Genomic DNA, 12,665 nt, shown 5'->3' with positions numbered 1-12,665 from the left:
TTCGTTATTTCATTCACTAAACTTATCTATATCAGTTTCTCAATACATGTTTTTAGCTGGAAAATAATAAGAGAACTTAGGTTATCCTTTTTATTAGTTAAAATAAACATTTTAATAGTTTTTCTACCCAAAACCACCTCTCCAAATCTGATAGAAAAATATTCTTTCACACACCTAAATTTTTTACATTCATTTGATACCACTCTTTTCTACTTTTTACTTTCTTCTTTGTTGAAAAAATATAAAATTTTACACTTTTATAACCATTTTACTAGAGCCGTCAAAATGGGTCACAACCCCACGAGCCAACCAGGCACACCACAAGTGTTGGGTTGGGTTGGGTTTGAAAAAATTGATTTTTTTTTTTGCGGGTCAAATTTCAACCGACTCATTTAAACCTGACTCATGCAGGTTGAACCTGTGGTAGGCTCGGTTGGCCCGCCAACCCAACTACCTAATTTTATTTTTTTTAATTTATTATTTTATTAATGAAACCCTAAAAAAGAAAATACTTTTTTCACTCCCTGTGTATACCAAAAAAGTAACATCTACTTTCACAAATTACTCTCACAGAACTTGCTATCATTTATGGTGTTGTCACTCTCACTTCTTCACTGAAATTCTTCAAGGAGCAGGTTTTTTGTGTTTATTTTTGGATGAAATTTGGATTATATTGTACTTTTTATTATTATTTTGAATTGTCTTCAGTTTAACATATTTTTTAGGAGTGAAATTTGTTTAAATTTGAATATAGAAAGTTTGTAATTTTTTTTAATTAAAAAAAATCTAATTAAAGGGGCTAGTGAGCCAACCTGTTTACCTACCAACCTGTGGTGGGTCGAGCCAGGTTCAGATTTTTCTGGCTCGCTAATAAATGAGCCGGGTTTGGTTGGCTCACTAAGTGGCCAACCCGTGGTGGGTCGGGCCGGGTCAAGCCGGGTTACCCGTTTTGACAGCTCTACATTTTACCTAGAGCTGTCAAAACGGGCCACTTAGTTCGACCCAACCCGGTCCACCACGAGTTGCTCACTTAGTGAGCCAATCCAACCCGACTCATTTATTAGCGAGCCAGAAAAATTCGAACCCAGTTCAACCGACCACGGGTTGGTGGGTAAACGGGTCGGCCCACTAGCTCACTTAATTACAGTTTTTTAAAATAAAAAATATTACAAACTTTCTATAATTTAAATCTAAACAAATTTCACTCCTAACATGATGTTTAATAAATTTCTAAAATAAGGAACTTAAATAATTTTTCAAGCAAAAAATATTAATAAATATTTTTTATAAAATTAAAATTAAATTTTAATAAAATAAAATTAGGTAGGCAGGTTGGTGGGCCAATCCGACCCACCACAAGTTCAACCTGCATGAGTCAAATTTAAATGAGCCGGGTTGAAATCTGATCCACATAAAAAAAGTATAATTTTTTTCAAATCCAACCTGGCCCAAAACGTGATAGGTCGGGTTGTCCCGCAGCTTTTGACCCATTTTGACAACTCTGATTTTATCCTTATATTATGTGTCAAATGAATATAAAAATGTGTCATGATATCACTACTCTGATAAGTGTAGGGAGATTCAACAGAATAAATACACATAAATATCTTATTTATATATAAATTTATGTTTATATATCTTTAGGATTTTATTTGTAGCTAACAATAAGATGAGAGAAAAATCTTTGTCGGTGAAATTATGCCACGTCAATCATGATTCATTGGAAATGGTGGACAAAGAAACACGTCGCTGAGGATGGGCCTTGGTATTCATGCATCCGAAAGGTGCTTGTAAAACGGGCTTCCGTAGCTTTCGTTAAATGTACGTCATTGTTACCAAACAGTTTTAATTAAATTCTAGAGTCTACTTCCAAACTTCCGATAACGAAGGCTTCCCAACTTGTGCCCACAAGAACTAACCCACATCAAAATATCTTTCTCTAAATATACAATTTGCAAAATCAGTGTTATACAATTTTTTGGTGGCTCACAAATTTAATTCAATTAAACTGATATTTTAAAAACAATTCAATGTTTTTCCGTTCTAATATTTAATAAACATGTTAATTTTATCTTAATTGTGAATGTTCCTTTAATAAAATCTTTTTAAGGTTTATAGACTATATGACTTTCCAGTACAAGATGTGTATTTTCTACTATCAATGTAGATAGTCTTTGTGGAATGTTTAGTCTCTTAATTTCTACTAATAGTGCTATTATATGGAGAAGTAGCTTAAGTGATGTTTCAACTCATTTTTGACAACTTCTGTCTTTTCTCTTAATTTAGAAAGTAAATCAAGTCCAAAAAATAAGAGAGATTTAGAAAGTAAATCAAGTCTAAAAGATAAGAGAGTTTGTTAAGGATTTTCACAATTTGAGAAAAGAGCGTGTGTCCACGTATGTCAACTCCATCATCACTTTCGTTGCGTACGTCTTTCATGTTTGCATGTGCTACTTACAATTACTGAATTATCAACTTTTACAGTCTCTATAACCACCGTCAAAGCTATCTCATAACCACGATCATCACCAAAGTCACCAAATAACCACAACCACCACTATCAAGCTCACTTCCTCTAGGTCTACCTAGGAATTGGTAACAAGTCGGATCGAATATGGATAGTGTCTATTTGTAATTCGACTTATCGAATAAAATTGTACTCGTTACTCGATCCGCTACTCGTATGGATACTCATTTAAAATATATGTATTGGTATTTTAAAATCTACGAGTACCTGAAAATACTTGCAAAAAAAAATATTTTATATATATATTTTAAAAAATTTTAAATAAAATTACAAAAAAATATATACATAATATAATATAAATTAAATTAAATACAAATTAAAATTAAATTTAAAATTAAATTTAATCTAATAAAATATAATTTTATTTTATTTTTAGTTAAATTTAATTAAAAAATATATAAATTAATTTTTTTTATTATTTTCCGACTACTTAGAAACGAGTATTAAAATATCCGCTACTCATTAATTGCGGACAATAAATATTCACATATAATAACTATCCACTGCAGATTTTACTCACAAATACCCGTGCATAAGGTATTTTTTTGTCATCCTTAATTCCACCTCTAGGTTCGCCATCACCAAAGAAAGAGTTTACATAGAGTTAAACTTCAAGTTGTAATCTTAGCTTACATACACTAAATTTTATTGTGGTAGTCTATGATGCAATAATGTGATACAGGTTATGACATGTACGTCATACAACAATTTGTTTTATCTTAAAAACAAATAGGATACGACACTTTTTTTATATGACGATTCATTTTATATTACAAAATATATGATTCTATTATAATTTGTTTTAAATCATACCACAATTGAAAAATAATTAATTTATATTATCTAAATTTATAGATGAACTAGAAATGACAAATAATACTTTTAAATATTTTAGTAAATAAAAAATCTAAATCACTATTTATTGCCTATTTTTTAGAATATTTTACTTTTCCATCTTCTGTTTTCTTCTTTGTTTTCTTCTTCTCTTTTCTTCTTTTCTTTCCTTCATTATGGAAGCATCAAATGTTATAGGTTTGAAGATGAAGTAGAACTCTAGATGTGATGATATCTTTCTCTTCACATTTTTTAATGTTTGAACTTGTTTTTATCATTTCGGTTGAGTTGAAGAGTATCAAACGAATAAGTACTAAAATAAAGTAAAGCAGATAAATATGATGATTTTTCTTGAGCATATACTTTATCTTTTTCCATTTCATTCTTTCTTCTATTTTTCACCTCTTCTCTCTTTGACTTCAACAACATCTTCTCTTTAGTTGATCTTCCTTATATAGACTCTTTTGAGAGATGACCATTGGACATTGAGTTGATTTCAAAATAGGCATCATAGCCTTTTAAGGTAGTTGTATCAGACTCAGGTCTATGTTACAGGGCAACAATGCTTTCATTAAGGTAGCTTGTATGATCCTTATGGGCTAGTGGCTTTGAATAGAGATTCTTGTTTCTCAAAGATTGTTTGTTTTGAGCTCTCAGATAAAGCTTGGTGTTGTTATTTTCTGCACAGATAAAGAGAACAAAACATTCAAACACAAAAGCACTTTTTCGTATAGTATTATATATATTATCCATTGATGATCGTAAAGTACATTATGTATTCATAGCATTCTTTAATATGTCAATGTCATTTAATTAATTCATCTTTTTATGGTAATTTAAATGGTGTAGATGACATGTTTATTAGTTGCTTGTCTTATAAAGCTTATAACATAATATCATGTAAAGTTAGCTTTTAGACGCTATATCATTTCAATATACAAATGTTGCTTAGTTCAGACACAAGAATTTTTTAGTACTCTAAGAAATTTTCTATCATTTAGCGCTAGTCTGAGTTCACGTTTTTAATTAGACACTTATATATGATTTTCGATATCGTTTAATGGCTTTTGTTAGACGATGTATTCTTTAAGACATTTGCTTGATAAAACGTTTGAGTCTCAAAGAGACGCTTCTTTTAGTAAGACGTTGTTTTTTACCCATATCGTCTATTATATGATTTTTTTAAAGAAAATGTTTTCTTTCATTAGATGTTGTTTTCTATAAGTAATATTTATTGAATATTGTTTGATAAACTTAAAAAATTTGGTTTGCTAGACATTTTGATTTTGTCTCAACAATCTTTAGAGGATTAGGAGATAAATTCTCTTCATTGCTTATACTTCTTTTTATCATTCATGAGAAGCTAAATCTCCATGTGTTGGAGCAAGATGTAAACAAATTTGAAATCTCTTGTATTTGGTAATACCTTCCATTCATGTATGATTTCTTTTGATTTAACGTTTGTTAATTGATTTATATTTAATGTTGGACGAACTTATCACTCATCTTATCTAACTGACTTAAGATTGAGTGAGAATTAATCTTAAGTTATATATGGTCTAATCCATTATCATGTGGGCTTCTAGATGCTGGGAATAGATCTAGGGTACGCAATTACATATATAAAGTCTTGATCTTAATACAAGTGAATTGTTCTAGCAATCATTGAGGAATCATACTAAAGGGTGATGATCCTAGGCTCTAAATGCTAGAAATGTACCTAGAGTTAGACCTAAGTGAAATCACTAGACTTGATCATCTGAATTTTCATGTTTGGAGGTAGATCTAATACAAGAAAGGGAAAATATGTGAAATTAAGCTTTAACACGATTTAATCATTCAAAAGTCACTCATTTATTAACTAAAACTGATTTCCAATTGATTTTACAACATTTTCATTACAAACTTGTTTGCTACCCATCAAATGTTTTGCAAAAGATCAAAATAGTAAAAGCGTTGTGTTTTCTACTAAATTCATGTAGATACGACACTTGTTTACTACAATAACCCAGTATATTTGTATTACAAATTGCACACGAACACTAAACTATAGAACCTTCAGAGTTTCTAAGTTAGTAGCCAATAAAATAGAAAAGTAAATCCTAAGTCATCTCCCAAAGAACACAAAATTGATTCCTAACAAATTAGTTCTTATCACAACTATAAAAAAGTTTAATCAAACAAAATAAAGATAATAGAAAAAAATAAAGATAAATAAAATAAGTAAACCATTAAATAAAAACATAATAATGATAGAAAGAAATATAATTGAAAAGATAAAAAGAGATAAAAGAAATAATAATGAAAATATGTTGATTACAGTATGTTACCAAAATAGGATTCATAATTGATTATCTAAATATTATTGTCCAACCAATTATTATCTTATATTTTCAAATTAACTATGGTAAACTCTTAAATAATTTGTTGGCATTTTCTCTATTAACCAAAATACATTCTCAATCACAAACAAGAAATTTATAGATTAATAATAGTAAATTCAACTAAAATACATAAATTAAATATTACTATGTCTAATCATGTATATATTCTTTGCCCTCTTATATAAGAATATAAGATTAATTCTTTTTAAAATTTTCACCTTTAATCAAAGTATATTCTCAATTATGGACAAAATCTCAATCAATCACATTAAAGCTTCTAACTTTAATCAAAATAAATTCTCAGTCAAAATTAAAAACCTTTAAATTTGTGTGATTTATATGTTACGTAGATTTAAGACCATACTATCATGTTACAATGTAAAAATAATTACTTTTACTTTATTAAGAAGCAAAAGAAATAAATAAAAATAAATTACAATAATAATCAAAAGAGAAAACAAATTTATTAATCTAACATCAAAATACCGTTAAAACATTACAGCACAATCAAACAATTTCGCTACCAAATGCTATTTCAATCAAAATTTCAATTAACCTATGAGTCACAGTTATAATTTAACCCTTAGATATTTTTAAATTTTTTATTTGATTTTTTTAAATATTTGGTTGTAATTTTTTATTTAAAATTTTGTTAATTGTTTTTCTTCTTTGTTTTATTTTAATTTTTCTTTCTCACAAAAAGAACAAATACTATTTATGTGTCTTGAATTCATGTTAGTTGGGTTTTCCGCATCATCAACATACAAGTGTATGGCTATGAACCACTCCACATAAGCTGAAACATTCTTATTAAATGAAGTCCTTTTCCCTTTACACACACCACTCGATCATGCAATTATATAACTATATATATATATATATATATATATATATATATATATATATATATATATATATATATATATATATATATATATATATATAAAGGGTTCATGTGAATCAAAATCATCACCAAACATTCCTCCCTCACAACGGTTGCTTTGTCACTTTGTCTCACCACATTCTTTCAAATCATTGCAACTTCAATTTAATTTTTGTCTCACCCTCAAAGAACACAACATATATAGAGGCAAAGTAGTATATGCTCTTAACAATGCAGGTATATGCTTTGTTATGTATTGGTATATTTATCATATGCTGGAAATTATTTACTTCAATAAAGCTTATATGTTCTATAACAGATTCTTCAATGGGTCTCTAAAGGCCAAAATCATCATCAAATAGGGAGGAGCAGCAACTGGAAAACAATGATAAGAGGTAACACCCATTCTTATAACTTTCTGAGTGTGAAGTTCAAAATAGTATGAAAAAGTTGTATCAGAAAGTGATGATTGTTGTTTCTGATGTTTTTGTTTTTCAGATAAAAAGGGTAAAGTAAAAAATATGATTACACTTAGAGGAACAAAGGGAATCGAAGGTAGGAAGCTTCGGATCAAGAACTTGAAGCTGTTTATTTTTATCTGTGGAAAAGACATTCCAAAGGCTTGTTTTTACAGAAACATCAACATACACAGAAAAAGAAACTTGAACAGAAGAAGGAGTTTCATCCTGAATATGAAGAGAGAAGAAGATTTTGCTATTCATGTAGGAAACAAGATTTTGCCTATATCAGAGGAATCATTCTCGAAAACAACTAAAACAATTGAAAATTATTGTTTCAATGCTGAAGCAAAGGAAGATAATAGGAGAAAGAAGCCCATTTCAAGAATGAAAGAGCTACTCAGAAGAGTTGCTTCAACAAAAGAAGACAAAATAGAAGAATTCTATGAACATAAGGTAAAATTTAGAGCCCTTTCACTCTCAACTCATTAAAGAAATAAACTTGTTGAAGTCATTATCATAGTTTCATCGTTATTTTCTTACCACAGTGAAAGTAATTGTATATGAATGTAAATTACAACAGTATATTTGAAAGGGTCATTAGTAAAAAAACTCACTTTCTATGGCAAACATTATGTCACAGTTCATCAGAAACCGCAACATAATAGTGTACGGTGATATTTTTGAAAATAAAATGATCTTATAAGTCGCGATTGCTCTAAGAATCGCGACCTATTCCCCAATCAAACACGTCACGTCAGAAAAACAACAAACTGATTATTCTGTTTCTGAAAAAAATACATGTGATCATTATATCATAAAAATATGTTAGTAACAGCTATAAGTCTCACATCGACCAGAGATAAAATTAATTATTATAGAAGTAGATACAAACCTCACTATGCGATCGATTTTATTATAATCGAGCGACTTAATAGTGTACATCATGAAATTTTCATAGCAGGTTTTACAGTATAGAAGACAAGGAAACGTAGGAGTATTTGCAGAAGAAGATCAAGGAAGCTGTGAATCACCAAAGATCAGTTTCACGTGGGATGTGGATACTTCTTCTGTTCTCTCACTGGCTACTTTGTCTCAGAATGTTCAAACCAACATTTCACATTCACAAATTTACATCCCTCGCAACAACACTTGCAGAAAAGAAAACTGGATCACCACAGATTCTGAATGTAAGCCAACTTGTATTTACTTTACCAATCCTTTTTCAACCCTTTTAAAAGAATACAAGTTTATAATAAACTTTGTAGGAGATATCACGTCCCAATTATCACTACATTATGATACATAAGTTGGTTTATTGTAGTTTTATAAAAGATTACGAAAATCTATAAGTTGTGTGAAGAGAAACGACTTTGATTATCTGTTTCTTTTTTATTAAAAGTCGTGTTAGAAAAAACGGCTCATCCATTATGGTATAATTTTTAAAAACTTATCTACTTCTGTAATAACAAACAAAAAATCACCATTTTCGTAAGGAAAATGATATTTTGACAACATTTTTTGACAACTTTTTTGACAACGGAATACATGTCATCATTTTATTGGTCTATTTGAATTTATGTTAAAAAATTATTTAAAACAGACCAATCACAAGCTGTCACGTATGCGTTATCAAAAGGTTGTTAAAAAAGTGTTGTTAAAAAAAGTTTTTTCTTTTCGTGAATAATAGTATAAATTTCCACTTGATTAATTTTCATAAGTATTTACAAAAAAAATATATTAGAAGTCTCACATCAACTAAAAATAAAGTTAAATTATAATATATAAATAAAATGCAGACATCATCTTATAAATTAATTTTGTGTAATTGAGTTAGATTTAAAATTCACTTCTTAATAAAAACGATTATAAACCTATACCTATCTATATACTTGTTGTATATGTGACATGAACTAAATGCTTGACTGATCCTCGTTTTGATGGATCAACAGTTGTGGTGCTGGAACTATGAAGAAAAGTATGTGAGGAAAAAATTCTACTGCTACATAGAGGGAGAACTTTTCACCAAACAATAAACTTTACAAGTTTATGTCTGCGGTTTCCGTCTACATCGAATGGATATTCTAGGAATTATTGGTGGCTTACTGAAAACAGCTAGATTGATTGGCAAGAAAAAGGAAATGTAACATCAGCATCTAGTGATTTTCTTCTGATGTTCATGGTACTTATTTTCATCGTGTGGATAAAAAGACTATATCTATATTTTTGTTTTAGGAAACGAAATGAGTATGTTTGGCATCTACTTCATCAGTTGTGTAGATAAACTTAGTTGAAATTGGCTTAAATAATATTGAACAGTTTACAAGTAAAGCAGAGTGTTTCAGATAATTTTTTTCACTGTGTTTGAGAAAATTTTCTATTGTTATTTTGCAAACTCTCTAAACGATAGGATGTTTAATGTAGTTTGGTTCTTTTTTAGACTATAAGATAACGGGACCCAATAAAAAATAAAAAAGTGACAATGAAGAATTTCAAGCAAAAGAGTATTATTTGTTATTAAACGTTACATTATATTATTATAACCAATTAAGATTATGTAATGATGAAGGTTTCTGCTAATGCAAATGTGAAGAAGGTTACAGATCTTTATAAGTATATTTTGATTTTGATACCTAAGATTAATTTCAAACTTTATAATATAAATATCATTTTGAATCATGGTAGTAGGGGACATTAGAAAATCAATAAGTGTAGGGGAGGGGGGAATTGGTTAGAGGATAAGGCAATATAGGAAAACACTATAAGAAGAGTTTGAATTTAAAATTTTTCACCAATAGCGTTTAATATTATTTTGCAATGGTTAGGGAGTCTGCAATAGTAGTTAAACACTTAGGTTTAAAGAAAATGTTGAATGGAAAACTTGTTTTAGACATAAAGACAATAAAACATACTTTAATTTTGTATTAGTTCACTCTAACTGAACTATATTCAGTTCTCTCTTAAAAAAACCTTTATGGAATTCCATTTTAAACGAGTTTAACCAATTCTGTTTTATAAACTAACCAAACTGGTCAGACGAGTTTCACCACTCCTGGTATAAACTCTAGACCAATTATCTAGAACGTATAACTTCACTAAGTTAAACTTTACAAGTGTTTGAAATCAAGACAAAAGATAATTCTCTTAGAGAGGATATGAAATCAATAAAGTAAACTTTTGAAAACTTGTAAAAAGATTTTTTCAAAGATGAGTCTTAAAAGAAATAGCTTAGAGAGAAGTAGTGAGCATATAATAATCTTGATAGCAAAAGGTCGTATTCTTCTCTTCATGCAATCCTCTTTATATAAACTTCTTCGAAAAAAATTGGTTATTAAGAGTTTTTAACTTTTTTCTAGGTGTGTAGCCTTTATAGTACAGCCAGAAATTATGTTGTGTCTTAACAGAGCAACTGTGCTATGTACAGATGAGACAAGCATAAGGCATGAAGAAATCATTCCTTAAATATCTTCATGTTTTTAAACATTCTTTTGATTTTGAGCAAGCTTTTGAATAAAGTTGGTAATCTGCATAAAAAGAGAACACAACACAACAGACAAAATAGTACTTAAACGCACATGCATTAAAACATTAGACAACCTAAGCGTTTAGACATGATATTAGAAGTGGGTTTTAGGCCTAACTCAACCCCACAAAACCGGTTTGTAAGGTGAGGTTTGCACCTCACTTATATATTATAATTTGGCCTTACCTCTAGTCGATGTGGGACTTCCAACACACCCCNTTCACGCCGAGGTATAGACATCTCGTGCGTGATAGTAGAAATTGGATGGTCCAATAGTAGCCCGATAGCGGGTGGAATAGAAGAATAGAATGCCCACTTAGAACTCTCTAGGATAGGCTTTAAAGATGGCTCTGATACCATATTAGAAGTGAGTTTTAGGCCTAACTCAACCCCACAAAACCGGCTTGTAAGGTGAGGTTTGCACCTCACTTATATATATTATAATTTGGCCTTATCTCTAGTCGATGTGGGACTTCCAACACATGACACGAGTACTATCGTTTAACACTTGTCTTTTTTTGAGTAACTTTTAAAGTGTTTAGGATAGTTAGCGTTTAGCCAGGTTATATGTATCCTAGATGGTCTAACTCGTTATTAAACGCTTTAGCGATTAGACGTTTTGTTATGAACTCTATAACATTTAGTGCTTATCAATTATCTGTTAGACACTCTTATTTATTAGACACTCTGTATTGTTTAAGCATTTTAAAGAATAGAGTTTAGTGCTTCTAACAAACTTCATAAACGATTAAGCACTATTTTGTTTTAGATGTTATATTAAACTTTATAATAAGATTTTCTTAAACAATTTTGTCTTAACAATATTTCTTTTTGATGTTTAACAAATACACATACTAACAAGAAATAGGTATCATAGATATTAAAAGCTTTAATATACTAGTCGTGATAGATTTGGTTCAGAGCATATGTATAGCTAAATTCCATTCTATCACACTAAACAACTATCTTTCTCTAAAAGACTTTTCAAGAGAGTATATTAGAGAAAAAAATGGTTTTAAATTCAATTTCATGAAATCAAAGTTTACGGTAAATAAATCATTTTATCATTTTATCAGAGCAATATAAAGAGAAAAAGACATCATTAGAGTTATATAATTGCATGACATCAGGGGAATGTAATTTCTGTTTTCCACCACATCCTACATATCTATATGACATGATTCAAAAAATGCAATCATGTGTTGTTAAGAACTTACTCCAGAGGTTAGCTTCAATACCAACTAAAACCACAAGAAAACACTATAAATGGGGAAGGGGGGGTGAATAATATTTTCAAAATATTTTCGTAATGTAGCGATATGCAAACAATAAAAGAGATATGCAAACACTAGACTTTATGAGAAGCTTTTCAAGAAAGGATTTGTAAAATAAAACAACGAACAAGGAGTATTTTTATACTAGTTCACTCCAACTTTGCTATGTTCAGTTCTCTCTCAATATTACATAAGTATTCTCACCAAGTTTGGTTTATAATAAGTATTCTCACCACTCCTGATTTACAATGAGTATTCTCATCACTTTTGGTACTCTAAACAATTCTGGTATCTTCTTGATAAGTTGTGAAGTCAAGTATCACCACTTCTAGTTTATAAGTATTCTAACCACTCTTGTTTTACAAGTATTCAAACAAATTCTGATCACTATAAATCCACAACGGGACATACAATAAGATACAGATGGATAACTCTAAAAAGAGGATATTTTTAATTACAATATAATCTATAAATCTTGAAGGTGTTTCACTCTTTTTTCACTTGAAAGTAGAGCTGTCGAAACGGGTCACCCGGCCTGACCCGACCCGATTCATCACGGGTTGGTCACTTAGTGAGTCAACCCTACTCGGCTCATTTATTAGCAAGCCAGAAAAATTCGAACCTGGCTCGATCCACCACGGGTTGGTGGGTAAACGGCTTACTGGCTCACTTAATTATAATTTTTTTAAAATAAAAAATTATAAACTTTTTATAATTTAAATCTAAACAAATTTCACTCCCAACATGAGTATTTAATTAATTTCAAATAGGGAACTTAAATA

General features: G+C 29.6%; 1 protein-coding gene across 1 annotated transcript; it reads left to right on the top strand.

The window, feature by feature from the left end:
* Positions 1-6,741: 6,741 nt before the first annotated feature.
* On the top strand, positions 6,742-9,311 carry LOC106773943. The gene is made up of 5 exons (XM_014660710.2): positions 6,742-6,865; positions 6,948-7,023; positions 7,127-7,542; positions 8,048-8,276; positions 9,039-9,311. The coding sequence occupies exons 1-5, from the start codon at positions 6,848-6,850 to the stop codon at positions 9,056-9,058; spliced, it is 759 nt and encodes a 252-aa protein (XP_014516196.1). The 5' UTR covers positions 6,742-6,847; the 3' UTR covers positions 9,059-9,311.
* The last annotated feature ends 3,354 nt before the right edge of the window (positions 9,312-12,665 follow it).

Source organism: Vigna radiata, chromosome 9, assembly GCF_000741045.1.
Source record: "Vigna radiata var. radiata cultivar VC1973A chromosome 9, Vradiata_ver6, whole genome shotgun sequence".
Classification (NCBI taxonomy): Eukaryota; Viridiplantae; Streptophyta; class Magnoliopsida; order Fabales; family Fabaceae; genus Vigna; species Vigna radiata.
Note: the sequence above shows the minus strand (reverse complement) of the source record. Positions and strands in the feature narration are given on the sequence as shown.